The 16,461-nt window shown below is 40.5% G+C and overlaps 1 protein-coding gene across 4 annotated transcripts; it reads right to left on the bottom strand.

The window, feature by feature from the left end:
- Positions 1-845: 845 nt before the first annotated feature.
- On the bottom strand, positions 846-11,070 carry MGARP (mitochondria localized glutamic acid rich protein). Of its 4 annotated transcripts, XM_036998539.2 has the most exons (6): positions 10,921-11,070; positions 10,425-10,514; positions 7,441-7,541; positions 2,966-3,059; positions 2,063-2,146; positions 846-1,525 (listed from the first exon to the last, which is right to left on the bottom strand). In XM_036998539.2, the coding sequence occupies exons 1-6, from the start codon at positions 11,000-11,002 to the stop codon at positions 1,224-1,226; spliced, it is 753 nt and encodes a 250-aa protein (XP_036854434.1). In that variant the 5' UTR covers positions 11,003-11,070; the 3' UTR covers positions 846-1,223. The 4 variants fall into 4 exon arrangements, with proteins under 4 accessions (XP_036854434.1, XP_017534159.1, XP_017534160.1 ...); XM_017678670.3 differs by lacking the exon at positions 2,063-2,146 and having other exon boundaries at positions 846-1,666; XM_017678671.3 differs by lacking the exon at positions 2,063-2,146.
- Between the last annotated feature and the right edge of the window lie 5,391 nt (positions 11,071-16,461).

Here is a 16,461-nt window from a genome sequence, read left to right as displayed (position 1 = left end):
TCCTTGGTTGTGAGCTAAGGGGAGGTTGGCCTGGGGGGGGGGGGTGTAACCCTCACAGCACCTGGGAGTAAATGCACCCGCCCCATTAAAGGATCCACAAAGAACATCAACAGCATCCACTACAATTCCCCTACTTACTCCAAGTACTGGACAGACTCTTACAAGACATTGTGATGTAGCCCATCCTGGCAGAACCATACATACTCTTACTCTCTGAAGTCCTCTTCAACTACTCTCCCTCCTTTTCACTCCACTTTAGCCACGCTGGCCTGAAATCTGGCATATTCGTGCTTAGATCCTTTGCACTGCTCAGGTGCCTCATCTGGAATGACTCCTCCTTCTCCACCTCCCCACCTCGGGTCCTGGTGACTGGATCCCTCAGACAGCCATCAGGATTTTACTCACTAGGTAGCTTCTTAGTCAGGCTTTTTCTAGCCACCCTATCTAAGCTACAACTTCCACCCTAACCAACTTTCATTATTACGCTAGAATGTGAACTGGTAAGGTTAGGAATTTTATCTTTTTTTAAAATCTTGACACAACAATACCTTGGTAGAGTACAGGTGCTCAGTTAATCTTTGTTGAATACATGAATGAATGATTCCTAGTACAAGGTGTAAGTCCTCAATAAACATTTTTTGAACTGAACTTAACTAAAATGGAAAATATTGGCATAGCCCCGATGTAATACAGATGGGAAAAAGAATGCATATATTGCTATATGCAAAGTACTCCACAGATCATGTTTTTTTAAATAATATTGCAATGTTCATATGATGTTATATGTGTGCATTACTAATACATATTTATACATATAAATATTGGTGAATAAAAAAAGCACTAAAGATTTTCCAATTTTTATTTAAATGAGTTTGAATCAAAACTCAAGAATCTAGATTTACATACGTTAAAGTAAGGTAAAGGTATAGCAAAATTAAAGGGAATACAGGTTGTATTGATAGCTCAGTTCCTCTGATACAACACTTAAATCCAAAGATGAAACTCTTGAAGCTCTTTACTGCAGTGTCATATTCTGATCTCAGAGAGGAGCAAACTATTCAAACATATAAAATCTCAGATCTCTCAATCCTGAAACCTGTCAGCATATACAAAAACTCTTCAAGGCACATGAAACTTTTCTAGAAAACTAAGATTACTAAAACTAGAAAAGCACCTCTCAGACACTCGATGGCATTTTTTGCTGAGTGTTTCTCAGCCTGAGATTAGCCTTGAGCAGAGACGGCCTCAGAACCAACACTGGCTTCTTCCTGCGACTCAGCTCCATCAGAGGATTCTGACTCCACCTGAGACGACTCTCCTCGTTCAGCATAGTCATCAGAGCTTTCGTTCTCTGCTGCGCCTTTATCATTCCTGAGGGCAACAACTTCATCCAGAGCTGCGCCTGTAACCTCGGAGGTCGCTTCAGCGCCGACTTCTGCGGTTTCGCCCGTGACTGCATTTGTGACCTCTGGGCCAGTTTCAGCGTGGACTGCAGTGGACTCCACAGGAGCAGCCTCCACGTGACCTGGACAGGTGGAAACTTGTTTTATGACTGCAGCTGTAGCATCTGGAGTATCTTCAGCATCAACCACCTGAACTTCCACTAACGATACTTCACAGGCTTTTGAACTTACTTCCTCAGCTCCCGCAAGGTTCTCTTTTTCACCTTTAAGATTTAGTCCATTAAGCAGAGTATTAATATAAAGAGCCTGGGAATACAGTGGAACACTGCAGTTTTAAAAAATAAGACAGCTCTATATGTACTGATATGACATGGTTTTCAAGGTAGACTGTTAAAATGAAAAAAGCCAGGAAAAGAGCAATGTATACAATATGGTACTGTTTTTGTTAGGACAATAAGAAGTTAAGATAAACCGACATAGCTATATGTGCAAAGACTCTCCAGGAAGATGTAGAGAAACTGGGATTATTGCTTGCCTCTGGGAAGGTAAAATGGAGGATCTGCTTTTCTGTAAACCCTTTTGAACCTGTTGAACTTTAAAAAAATAATTTACATGTATGCTTTATTCAAATATAAAGAACATGAAAATAAACAGCCAACCTGTTGTGTGGAGACAGCGTGGAAAAATAGACAACTTGCTAGCTGATGGCTCTAAGGAATCACTCTCAATCTCAGTTTTACCATCTGTAAAATGGGGACGTTGATAATATCTATCTCACAGAGTTATTGTGAGGGCTGATTAAAATACTGTGTATGAAAAAAGGTTTAAAATAAAAAAGTGCTATGGAAATTTGTTTTCTGTCATTACAATCAGCCTTCTCATGATTATATTCAATAATTTTATTGACATCATCCTGTTTCTTATAGTTGTCTTAATGAAAAGGTTCAAATTGGTTCATAAGCAGCTATTATCTCTGACCCTAAATGATGATAATAATGGCATTATAATTGGTATGGAAAACATGGTTTAAAGCAAGTGTTTTAAGGCAAAAAATGCATATAAAAGTGAAAAAATAAAATTTCTCTTTCTGTAGTTGCCATTTTGTCAACCAGGTCAACCCAGGAGCTCAACAGACATGGCTGATTCTACTAATGTCAAGTGTACTAAGGTCAAAGACACACACGTGGTCTTAGCCAAAACTGAAACAAAAATTAGTTTTACGACTTAAGAAAATAATGAGGGAAATTAAAGTTCAAGCTGCTGTGAGAAACAGATACTAAAATTATGCCTGCATGAATGGAAACCTAAGTAAGGGGAAAGTAATTTTACCCCACAAAGAATTCAAGCTGCTGGTTAGCAGTGCAAATGTACGATGTCTTCATTTATCAAATGCACTCACTGGAACATGTAACTTTTGTAGGGCTTTTGCCTTCTGAATGTACTCCTACACAGAGCCATTCTTGATTAAGTTAGTAAAGAAGCCAAAAGCAAATAGTGTTCATTGCTAGATTAAAATGATGAAAATCAGTGCCTCAAGGGAAAAAATAATAAGTTCACTTTACCTTGAAGTGGATGTAACTCTGCTTTGGTTTTTTCTTTCATATTTGTTATATGTTCTGTGTGCTTAGCTTGCTTTGATGTAACTGTCTTGTAAATCTGAAATTAAACATATGCATAAGTTTATTTCTTGAGCTCTAAGATTCATCATACTAAGTTCTATATATATAATGCTATATAAAGGTATATAAGATTCAAAGAAAAGAAACTATTGCATACCCTCTGCTACTTTGCTTCCCCTTTGGAAATCTTTGATTAAGTAGAATGCATAAAAAAAAGGAAAGAAACAAATGCCTTAGCAAGGGTTAAAGATAACTGAAGACACACACAGTAGATAGAAAGATAAAGACAAAGTAGAAAAAAAATTGTGCTAGAATCAAAATATTCTGACAGGCATTTACAAATAACTTCTAGAATTTATCCCAGAGAAACAGAAATTTATGCACACACAAAAACCTGTACACAAACATTTATGGTCACTTTATTTGTAATAGCCAAACACTGGATTCAGTCCAGATGTCCAGAACAGCTGAATGGTTAAACAAATGGTTATGGTACATCCATAACACTAGTCAATAATAAAAGAAATGAACTGTAGATTCAGGTAACAATTTGAATGAATCTCCAGGTAATTATGCTGAGTAAAAAAAAGCCAGTCTCAAAAGGTTATATATTTTATGATTCCATTTATTTAACATTCTTATAATGACAAAAGTATAGAAATAGAGAACAGATTGGTTACCAGAGGCTAGGAGGAAGGGAGGGGAGGGCAGGAGAGAAGTGAATGCAATTACAAAAGAGCAACATGAGGAATCTTTATGATGAAACTATCCTGTATCTTGACAGTAGTGGTGGTGAACACACAAATCTACATACATGATAAAATTGCCTAGAACTAAACATACACACACACTCACACACACACACACACACACACTCACACACACACACACACACACACACGCACACAGACGTAAAACTGGTGGAATCTTAATAAGGTCAATGGACTATATCAACATCAATTTCCTGGTTGTGATCTTATATTATAGTTATGAAAGATGTTATTCCCAGGGAACTGAGACAAGGATATATGACATCTCTCTGTACTAATTCTTATAACTGCACGTAAAACTCAATTATCTCACAATAAAAGGTTTACATAATTATAGACTCTGATGAAGACTCCTTATGTAAGCTAGACTTAGTCATTAAAGTCAACAATATGACCTGTCCATGTTACATGAGAAACAGAATTGGGAATAAAGCTCTTAATCATAGATACATTGTACAGACTTCCTTTTATTTTATACTCAAGTAGCTATCTCTGCCCTGTATTCATATTAGCCAATGATATATTTTTTAAATGAAAATCTCACTACTTAGACAATATTGTTTGTATTATCTCAGCTTTTTAAAAAGTGTTGGTAGTGATTTATCTATTGGTGGTAGGATTATAGATTCTAAAATTTATATATTTATATATAGTATTTTCTAAAATTTTAATGATCACAAACCAATACCTTATTAAAAAATATACTATCCAAATTTCAAGCCATTTTATAGTACATTAAAATCAGACTGTGAAAATGGAAAATCCATACCCTCAGGGGTGGAAATGATGCCAAAGTAGCCCTTTAACAAACTCCCCAGGGTTTGGTTAATTTAGACTTGCATGATCTGGCTTTGAAACCTGCAGAGCAAACACTTTCAGCAAGAATGACAATCAACATTTTGTATAAAAGCAGGGAAGTTTTCTTTGTAGGGTGGGAGCTCCAGTGTACAGAGCAATATGCTGAGTCAGCCCCCTTGGGTCTCAGAGGAACCACATCCCTGAAATGACCATCCCAGTAGCCACATCCCAGGAGGCATTCATTTTATTGTTCAAAGAGCTAAAACACAAAGTGAGAAAAAAGACTACTTGAGGCAGAATCAAAGAGATGACAATATTAGAATAATTCACACTCATGTTTGGCCCAGAAAATTTAGCTTTTCCAAATCTACCATAGTCAAACACAGAGTAGATGAAAGGCCTATTAGAAGACAGGATCTTAAATTTAGACTTTGGAAATTGTTTACAGATGATAATATTTATTATTAAATGTAGGCATTTAAAATAAACCACATCTTACATATACACAATGGAATATTATTCAGTCATTAAAAAAAAAGATACATTGCCATTCGTGACAACATGGATGGATCTAGAGGGTGTTATGCTCAGTGAAATAAGCCAGGCAGAGAAAGACAAATACCATATGATTTCACTTATTTGTGGAATCTAAAAACAAAACAAAAGAAACAAAATAGCAGTAGACTCATAGATACTGAGAAGTAACTGATGGTTACCATGAGGGAGGGGTTGTGGGGAGGGTGAGAGAGATAAAAGGGCACAAAAATTCTCAATCATAATATAAGTTGGTCATGGGGATAGTAGTACAGCATGGAGAATATAGCCAATGATTCTGTAATATCTTCCTATGTTGACAGATAGTAACTGCACTAGTGGGGGGTGAGGATCTAATAATACGGGTAACTGTTGAAGCACTGTGTTGTGTACTTGAAACCAATATAAGATTGTATATTGATGACACTTCAATTACAATTTTTTTTGCTAATTAAAATAATAAAATAAACCACAACTCTCATAAAACGGTCTACCACTAATTTTAAAATACACCCAGACCCTCAAAAAACTGATGTAACCTGGGCCTGTCTCAGATTCTAAGAGGCCCTAGTAGTAGGAGATTTTACTTGGAAATGAAAAACTGCTTTTAACTACTGAGCATCTGTAGACTCAATTCAGATCAATCTAATATAGAATTTATTTCAGTACAGGATAAGGAAGGGAAGGGGAGGGGAGGATGAGAATACAGGTTTTTAAGTGCTTCCCAATCTGTCCTTCCTCCTGAAAGTAGCCTAAGATTTTCAGGAATTAAGGCTTCCAACATTTGAGATTAAAACTATTTCATTTTAGAGGTGGAAAGGGATACAGAGATCATCATCTTGTTCGATTTCTACTTCCATTGTAAGATAACAGGCTAGAAAGAGCTCTCAGGAGTAGCCAGTTTATAACTTTCCAGTGTAAGATTGCTTCTGCAAAGAAATATTTATCTTCTTTGCAGCTTCACGTCTACCATTAGTAAACATAATTAGATGAAATGTCCAGATGAAATTTCCTTTCCCAGCTTCCCACCTAGTCACACGGCCTATGCCAGTCTGTTTCTCCAGGGGCCTATATCTAACAATAGTAGTCCTGAGCAGTGAATTCAACATTAGACAGTGGAAAGGTGGCAGAAGCAAAGAAATCTGGGTATGAGTGAAAGCTAGCAGATTAGAGGACAAAAATATAATGACATGAATGAAGCTTCCTGGCTTCTTGAGGCTCTTAACTATGTATTTTGATTTGGTCATTTACATAATCTTATAAACTGCTCCTAGTTATGACTAGAAATCCCTTTGTGCATAGTTTTATAGGGTCAAACAAAAATACAATAATTATGTACTTTTATGGTTTCCAAAGAATTTATACTAATTATATTTTATTCATAATGAAGATGAGATTTTGATTTAGAAAGTTTATGACAAAATGGGGAATGATTCAGTAGGTTTATCTTATTTAACTCACAAATGTTCCACTGTTTAAGCTCCAAAATCATACTATTAAGTAGGATTTATTTCACAGTGATTACCGGGACTGGGGAATGGATAGAGGGACCAACCAGGGAGGAAAACATTAATTTTATGTATGTCTATTTTTTATTTTATAAAATTTATGAGTAAATATTCCTTTTTGAAAATAATAGAAGTTGATAAGATATAAAACTATGGAGAAAGTAAAATGATTGTGGAGAGGTTGGAAAAAATAGGTGGAACACGGGATTTTTAGGGAAGTGAAAACATTCTGTATGATGCTGTAATGGTGGATACATGTACATTATACAAAGAGTGAACCTTAATGTAAACTACAGACATTAGTTAATAATAATGTATGAATACTGACTCATCAGTTTGTAATATACTGCATTAGTGGAGGATTGTTGATAGGGGAAAGGGGTGGTGATGGGTGAGAGGAAATATAGGGCACTCTCTGTACTTTCTACTCCTTTTTCTGTAAATCTAAAACTGCACTCATAATGTCTATTCATTTCCTCAAGTTAATCTTTCTAAACAATTTCTGTTCAATGTTAATAACAGCACCTACCTTACAGAATTGTTGTAATTAATTGCTAAGTGACCCATTGGTCTGTCATGTGATAAACACTCAGCTCTCAGCTAGTATTAGTAGTATTTATTACATTGTTTTTCCTAAAAGTCACCCACACTTAGTGGTATTAAGAAATGTTCATTTTATACTTAAAAAATCTTCATAATCTTGTACAACTTAATTTATCCCATGCTCTGACTTTAGCATTGCTTTGAGTTTTACCACAATTTGTAAAATACATCATTTCCTGAACAGTACGGTTATTTATACACTTACATAATATCCACCAGCACTGACTGTGACACCTACAACCAAGTAATAGGTCATATTTGGTCCAGATGATCCGGGGAATTTAGACGACATCCAGCAAAGAGATGCTAGGAAAACAAGTTTAAACATAGTTAGCTTCACCACTTAAGCAAAATTATTTAAAATAATTACATCGTAAAAAAAATTTTCCCCTCAGTGAACCTAGAATCTATTAACAGCAAGTGATTTTACTTTAAGGAAATCTACAGTATTACAAGGGAGGGTAATAATTCCCCTTGACATTTTTGCAGTCTAATTTGATAAGTACTTATGAAACCTGTCATCTGCCTGCTTAGCATCATGTTTTTCTTGGAAGGAATGCAGGCATAAGGAAGGGGAAATGACAAAAGTACTCAATGATTTTAACGGTCAAATGAGGTGCAAAAGAAATTATTTACTGTATGCATTCCATCATGTGGAAAAGACTTCCAAAAACTTAATTATATACATTTGTACATAAAATTTATATGCCAAATCAAGCATTTATGTTGAAATCCCACACATTTCTATAAGTTTATAATACAAATCTAGATACAGGAAGAAATCTTAATTTTTTTAATATAAAGCCCTTAAAGATGGGCAGATATAAGCTCTTTTAAGACAAGTGTTGCAAAAGGTCATATTTGAATTAGAAGTACAATTCTCTACAAACTAATAGAAGTAGATAAAAACACTGTATTATTATATTTAAATATATGTACTGTGTAGTGCTAGAATTTGTATATTTCATATACCCTAGTAGCTCAGTCTAGGAGGGAACAGATGTACAGGCAAATAACTGTACACAAATTTCAATGCAGTTGTTAAGTGCTGTAGTAGATTTAAGTAGAAGCTGCCAACGATAGTATGAAAATGCAGTGAAAAACTCAGCTAGTTGGTTTAAGGTAGCTGTCACAGTTGAAGAGACATGACCCGGGTTTTGAAGAAAAAGTAGGAGTTTGTCAGATAAATAAGGTGAGGGAAAATTGCACCAGAGGCAGAAGGCACAACATGTGCAAAACATGAGTTGTATGACTGGGAAAATGCAAAGTAATTTGATGAGGCTGGTGTAAATATGGATATGAGGGCTAGGAAAAAGTTATGATTTGCAGAGGGCAAATCCTAAGACATTTGTACTAAATACAAATCTGTAGTAGCAATATTGGCAAGATTTCCATATACATATATATATAAGTTCTTAGTTCGGATAAAAACGATCATCTCTTGGAAAAATGTTTTCCATACAAATGTGCCCAAAGAGACTATAATAGAGATTATGGCTTATGTAGCTTTCATAGTTGTCAACCAGACAGAAATAACAAAAAAAATTTTTTTAAAGAAAACTAACAGACACTTAAGTGAAGACATACAAATACAATTACGGCAGGAGTATTTAAAAGAGCAATGAAAGTGGCAAAAAATTATTCAACAATGATTAGACAAATGTTGGCACACTTATACAATGTGAAACAAATACACGTGATTTTTGCAGAAGAATATTTCTTATACAAGAAGATATTTATGATACATGAAGTGAAAAGTTACAGCAAAATAATCTATGCAGGACTATATCAGATTTGTGGAAGCAATGTACGTAAGAAAGTGCAAGGGGGGAAGGTCTGGATCATTATATATACTAGCATGTATATAGTGGTATTCACAGAGTGGTAGGATTAAAGGTGGTTTCTGCTTTTTTTTTTTTCTCAGTCTGTTTTTCTCAGTCATCTATTATAAACTTAAATTATTTATTCATTAAAAAGTTATTTTTTTAAAGCAAATCTTGGAGAACAAAATTTGATGAAACTCAGTTATAATTTTTTCCTTCAATGAAACTGAAATAATTTTTTTATCAAAGTGGGAAGTACTCATAAAAGGTTAATTAATCCATGACTGAAGCTAAATTTCCTGCCACTAATAGTTCTTAAAACACATGAACAAATGAGTGCTACAAAAACAGCAATGAGATAAAGAAAGTACTGCTACAGGATTGCTAACTACCTACTTGGAAGTTTGAAACTACTTCTCTTCCCCCCTAAGTGGAGGGGGAAATTGTTTGAAACACGTGCAGCTACAAAATAAAGTGTTTATATTTGTGCTCGATGACAGTGCGGGATGCAGTCAGAAAATGCAAAGGGCCACGGTCAGGGGTTTTCACCTTTCTCCCAGCCCCACCGCCAGTCACAACAACCGCGTAACTTTCACAAGTTTAAAATAAATAACTTCTCCCTATTTCGTCAGCGAAAACATTGCTCTATCTTACTCGGTATTAAGATAAAGGAAAACGATGACGCATTCTGTTACTTGGAAGGCAATTTTTCACCACTGGCATTTTAAGAGAAAAATACAGCTAGCTGGACAGAGAACTTCCTTCCCTCCCACCACCATCACAGGCCTAATCAAAGTGGGGAAAAAAAATTGGCCCATGGAATTCTCCGCAGTCATGTTTTTCTCTCTCTCCGGCTTGAATGCACTCTCTGAGATAAAGCTACTTTACGAGTGTCGGAAGTGAAAACTAAAAACTTCTCATGAGGTTGCTTAAAAGCTGCCCCCCAGTCAGGAACGGAAAAGAGGGGAAACACCGGAGGACTGGAGAAGAGCTGGCGGGGGCAGCGCCAACCTGGTTCCAGGGCCAGGACTGGAGTGGAAAACACAATCATGTTCACACTTAATGAGTACCTACAAGGTCCAGGCACCAGGTAGGCGAGTCCTATATGTTAGTTCTCATTTCACAAACTTTCAGCCCACACTGCAATTTGCCCTTTAGGAAATTTCTGAGTACGTTCCCTTTTCCCATCCATCCCTAAATCTGAAGGTGATCGATACATGGAGAACAGACCCCAAAGCTCGCTTATCTGCAGCCCCAAAGTGCTTCGAAGGCCTCTTCGGGATATGCTAAGACCCAGGCTCACGGGGTTCAGGCTGCCAAGCCGGGCCAATTCTTGGGTTTATTTACTGAAGAGCGTTTACCCAACCTCGTCCCGCGCCCTTCCTGGCTCGCTGATTGGTGTCCATCTTCCCACGCATTGCTCTGGATCCCCACGAAGCTGAAGAGCGCACCGGTCCTAATAATGATAAAAGTGGTAAGCTATGCCTACGTTAAGTAGGCACCTTTCTAAGCGCTTTTAACTACATATTGAACTCATTAAAACTTACGACCATAGTGTCCCCATTTTACAGATGAGGAACCTTATGTTAAATCATTGACCAAGATCAAGATTCGAACCCAAGAAGTCCAGTCCGGATTCGGAAGCCGAGCAGGACAGGTTCCCTATTTCCAAAGCCTCCAAGAGTTTCGGGGCGTATTCTTCGAGACTCCCCCCGACCTCTCCCCTCACCCCAACCCCAGACTGCAGCTGCTCCGGGTCGCGCTCCGCTCACTGGGTGCCTGCGGTAGCCGGGCGCCTGCAGTCCGCCAACGAGGCTTCTGTCCTCCGCAGGCGTGGACGCCCGGGCCGGCGCGGCACTCACCTTCCTTCCAGAGAGGCGCGGGGCCGGGGGACGCCCGCAGCGGCAGCGCCAGGGTCCTGGAGACCGCCCTGCGGAGATACATCGCGCCGGCTGCCTGCAGCGGTAGACTTGTGCAACCCAGCTCCTCCCGCTGGTCCCCCGGAGCCAGGGAGAGCCCCGCCCCAGGGAGGAGCGCCACCCCGCCTCGCCCCTCCCGGGAGGATCCCTTAGCGCGGATTGGGGTGGGTGATACGCATTATCTTCTCCACCCAAGTCTTCAGGCCCTTTGCCTTCTCCCTGGTGTAAGAAGCTGAAGGCCACATCTTACAAAAGGGCTTGGGACCAGAAGTCGCCGTCAACCTGCCTTCCCCAGAGTGTTCCACTGAGGAACTCCTTAGAGTAAGCTGGAAAGGTCTCGGGATTCGCATCCTTAGTAAGATAGACGTGATTTGTCAGGAGGGATCGACTCAGAATCCAACTTAACTCTTGCACCCCGCTAATTTTCCTTAGAGTGTAAAGGGTAGCGGGAGGTAGTCATCCGTTAGTGCACTGGGTGATGTTCAGAATCACGAGAAAATCCCAGGTGAATTTCTAGTCAGTTCACTACTTCTGAATCTAATTCCAATATTTAACATAATTGTCATTTGAAGAGTGCAAAGCCAATGTTCAGAACTGGTTTTCTGATACTCAAAATAGCTAGCTCTATCCTAGTAATTAAATATGTAGTAAGAGCAATTAGTTAACCATCTGTAGTTAATGAGGGGTCAAATTTAGATTTCCAAGTAGCACAAGAAGGGGCTAGGCCTTCACCAAGAAGTCCATAGTCCTGAAACTAGCAAAACAACAGTTAGTAGGGTTGCTCCCTTTGACCAGCATCAACTACACATCTCGTACTAAGTAGCAAGTAGCTATCTCACAGGTGGTGCAGAATGTTTAAATTCTGGTGCAGACCGACAAACTGAACCAAAGCTGTCTACCACTATGGTTCATGTTTCCTTGATGTACTTAGAACTGAAGCCTGGATATAGTCAGTAAATACATTTAAATGAATTGATGCATGGATTATACTATTATTGATACATGCATTATAGTATTATTTAGTGTATCAGAAGCTCCCCTAAAAGGATCCTTTCTGTGTTAACATTTGTAAATGATGATGGCTTTCAAGACACTGTTCTAGGTTCTTCTTCAGTTATATACTCAGGGTTGGGTATAGTATGATGTTTTCTGGACCACCCTCAGGTGCCAAAGCAGCCACCCAATCTCAGTCCAGTTGTCTGTTATCTGCCAAAATGCCTACAATATGCTTGGGTCCTTGCTAGATGCTGCAAATCGATTATAATTTATTTCACAAATACCTATTGAGTATCTATTATGTTAGGTGCTGCTCCATTCTCAAATGGGCAATATAAAATTTCTATCAATCACAGATATTGTAGTTGCAGGTTAGGGAGGCATGGAACCAACATCTTTTCTGAAAGGTAGCTGCCAAGCCCATTATCAATGGGATCAATGATCACAAAGAAGTGTCTGACCAGGTATAAAAAAAAATGTAATACAAAGGTTCTGGTTAAAACCAAACTGGTTTAAACAATGCAAACCAACTGGTTTGAACAACGCAAGAACACACATATGTTGCTCTTCAGCAACAAGAAGGCGGGGGGAGAAGTAGGACCAGCCTGCTGTCCCCGGGGCTGAGCGAGAAGGCAAGTGTCGGCGGCTTGGACACCCTCCCCTGAGATCCGGGAAAAACAAAACCACACCATACTGGGAGATGTGTCAGCCTCAAGGGTGCAGCAAAACTCAGCTTTATTCCATCAGAGGCTTAGTTATATAGGGGAAGATAAGGAAGTAACAGAAACCAATGGGAATTGATGATCTCATCTGTCACTAGGGTCTCATCTGTCACTTTGGGTTAGGTGGGGAGGTGGAGTTAGGGCCAAGAGCGTGCGCTCGGGAAGCTAGTTAGGCCACGAACTCAGAAATAATGAGGGAGGATGGAAACCTCCAGGCTGCGGCCGTCACAGGCCTAAAAGAGGCAAAAGGTCCCAACAATTCCCCCTTTTTGTTTTATAAATGCTCTGGGATGTCCCGGCAGGCAAGGTCCCTGTCTTAGGTTGTCCCCCTCTGGGGATCTTACCCGTCACTGGGTACCTTGCAGCTCTTCGGTTGTCCCAAGCTTACTCATCCTCCGAGGCCTGTCTTAGGTTGTCTCCACCTTGGAAATCTTACCTGTCATGGGTGCGCGGGGAGATAGTCAGGGGGAATTAATGGACACGTCCTCATCATAAGGTTCACAGTGATCGTAGGGGTCACTGGCTTCCATGGCAACTCTCTGGTAATGTACCTGCACACACATCAACTGAATTGATTCAATTCTTTTTTGGACAAACTGGATAATCTTGTTAATAATGCAGGGCCCAAAAGTGAAAAGTAGGAGCAAAAGAAGGATAGGACCAAGGAAGGATAGAATATAGGGCAACCACCCATGTAACTCAGTCCAAAGAAAATTGGCTTGTAATTCTTTTCGGCGTCTCTCGAGGTCTTCTTGAAGTTGCTTGACCTTATTTTGGACTATGCCGGAGTGGTTCACATAAAAGCAGCACTCTTCCTGTAAAAAGAGACATAAGCCTCCCTTCTCATCTTTGAGGAGATCAAGCCCCCTACGGTTCTGAGGGACTACTGTCGCGAGGGAATCCAATTGTGCTTGGAAGTCAAGAATTGTGCTGGCTACAGCTTGTATATCATCGATCATCTGTTGAGAAAGAGCTTTATAATAATGCAGAGAGGTTCCCAATCCTGCTGCCCCAGTGGCAGCTCTGGTGGCCACCTCAAGGCCTATAAGCAGGGGGATAACTTGGATGGCCCTTTTTGATCTACCTCCAATGTGGTCTAAAGCAGGAATAGGGAGGCTCTGATTATTAGGGACCACTCCAATGTCAGGGAAAATTACAGCTGGAGCACAAAGCCCCGTCCAGTCTGTCGGGAGAAAGCCAAACGGGTCTTCCCCACAAATGAAGACTGTTCCATTAGGGAGACAGAGAAAGGTATTGTGCACAGTAATATTTTGTTGACAAAAGGAATAGTGGATTCGGCCCACATCTGTCTCACTAGTATTATCAGAACTGGGGTCAGCTTTGAAGCATGGGCCTTTAGGGGAAAGAGGGTCTAGATAGACTCTAGAACTTGGGGGTAACAGCTGGCACTGGGGCTCGGTCTGTGACAGGTTAACAAGAAGAGCATTGGCTTGTAATGGTCCTGGCCTCAAGCACAGCCAGCAATCCTTAGCTAAATCGGGATTGGTTCTATTGAGTAAGGCAAAAGCAGGCTGTATGATTGATTGTGTCTCAGGATCAAGAAGCAATTCTCCCCTGATCTCCAGGAGGCTAAGAGGGTGGTAAATCGGGGGATTTTGATCTTCAATCAGCCTGTCTACCAGTTTTTTAATTGTGGTGCTATTGAGTCTGATCTTGGACTCCACCCCCATCAGAGGCACCTATAGGGGCAAATTTATTCCAGCAGACGTTCTCTGCCCTATTCTTTCGACAGTCAGCATATTCATCCTTGCTTTTTATCAGAGTTGCATACCAGTATGTTTTGTTCTGGTGAGTGCAGGGGATAACCTCTTAAAAGCATTGAGCATGAATGGAGGCAAGAAAAGTGGCGCAAGGACACTCAGAGGGGGATTTCCCTTGGGCAGGTGAAGATGTTTTGGGGCCTGGCCAACAATGGTGAGAGAGAACTCTCCCAGGGCATCCATTGTCTGTCCCTTGCATAAGTGTAACTGCCCGTTGCCCATTAGGGCAGGTTTTGGTAGAAGTATAACAGTGTGCGGGGGGAGGGGCCTTGGAATGAGCGCAGGCTGTGCAGGGGTCTCCGATGGTTTTTCGTATGTGTAGTATGGCTCTTGCTTGACCGGGATCTCCAAATCCTGTCCTAGCTAATGGGAGATTTATTGCCATTAACAGGAAGACCAGCATCATTGGGTTCATTGCAGACCCTGAAAGAGAGAAAGAAGAGAGATATCCTCAGGAGGCAGGGGGCCTTCTGGGCCATCATTGACATCAGTGAACTCTCCCTCCTTAGGGGGGTAATACTTGAGAACCCTTGCGGGGACCCAGATCGGCCTTTTTTCATTGGTTGGAAAGACACAGCCGAATCCCCTTCCAGCTGTAATGAGGGGGTCTGGGCCCCTCCATTCTCCAGTAAGGGGGTCCTTCCATTGGGCTCTAATCGTCCGATAAGTAAAGTTTGTTGTCCAGTGCTTTTGGAAGGGCGAGAAGTGTTCGCCTTTGGCAAAATTTAAAATATTTAGAGTAAATAATGCCATCTTTAGTTCATCATGGGGGGGGAGTGTTCCCCCTTTTTGTTTTGAAAGATTTACTAATAATGCAGGGACCATTATCAGTTTTGATTTGATCTGGCAGGCCAAGAAGGGCGAAGCACTGGAGAAAATGGCTTATGGCATGTTTAGATTTTTCTCCCATATGGGCTGTAGCCCAATAAGCATGGGAGAAGGTATCAACTGTTAGGAATATGTATTTTAGCTTCCCAAAAGGGGAAAAATGTGTGACATCAGTCTGCCAAAGGTTATTGGGCCTCAGGCCTTGAGGGTTCACTCCACCCTTTTGAAGCAGAGGAACTTGTAGAAAAGGCTGGCATGACTTACATGTCCTAATGATCTTTTTTAAGTCTCTGACGGGGACCTGAGGGAACTGATGGTGTAGTCCCCTCCAATTAGCGTGTGTAAGTTGATGAAAAGAGGTGGCTTCCTGTACTGTGTTGGCTGAAGCTAGTCAGTCTGCAAGAGCATTGCCCCTCGACAAAAAGCTTGGCAAGTCCTGATGTCCTCTTAAATGTTGTACAAAAAGGGGAACTAGTCTCTGTTTTAACAAATGGCAGGCTTGAATCATCAAAGGAGTGATGGGATTATTGTCAAGTCTGATGTGAGCGCCCACAAGGTTGGGCAGTAGATTGACAATGTAAAGGCTATCAGAAAACAGATTAAGAGGGCCTTGGATCTCAGACAGAGCTAAAACTACAGCATAAAGCTCTTTAAACTGGGCGGAGCCCTGTACCTCATGAAAGAGGGTTATGGCCGGAGGGCACTCACTTGTGCCCCCGGGGGAAACATTACCACAGAGGCTCCCCGCTTACCCCTGTCAGTAAAAACAGAGGGGAAAGAGGGGTCTGCCTCAGAGAGGTACATTTTAGGTGGCTGCCACGCCAACTGGCTAAAAGAACTCATCCACTTATAGGGACCATAGTGACAGTCCACTATCCCCAGAAAGCTTTCCATGGCCATTGCCAATCTGGAATTATTTCTCTGTAGCCACGAGAAATCACTGACCCAAAAAGGGACAATCAAAGAGTGGGGTTCACACCCAAAAAGACAAACAGAAAGATTTCATCCCTTGACAATGCAGTGGTCCATTTGATCCACTATAGAGTACACTCGGGGTGCCCCTCCCACAGATAGATGTATCCAATGTACGGGATTCCCCCTTCTGAGCCAAAAGGGCAGTGAGGAGGGTCTCTCCCGCCATAATATAGAGGACGAGT

Source organism: Manis javanica, chromosome 5 (genome assembly GCF_040802235.1).
Source record: "Manis javanica isolate MJ-LG chromosome 5, MJ_LKY, whole genome shotgun sequence".
NCBI classification, from domain to species: Eukaryota; Metazoa; Chordata; class Mammalia; order Pholidota; family Manidae; genus Manis; species Manis javanica.
This window is presented reverse-complemented; position numbering and strand designations above follow the sequence as displayed.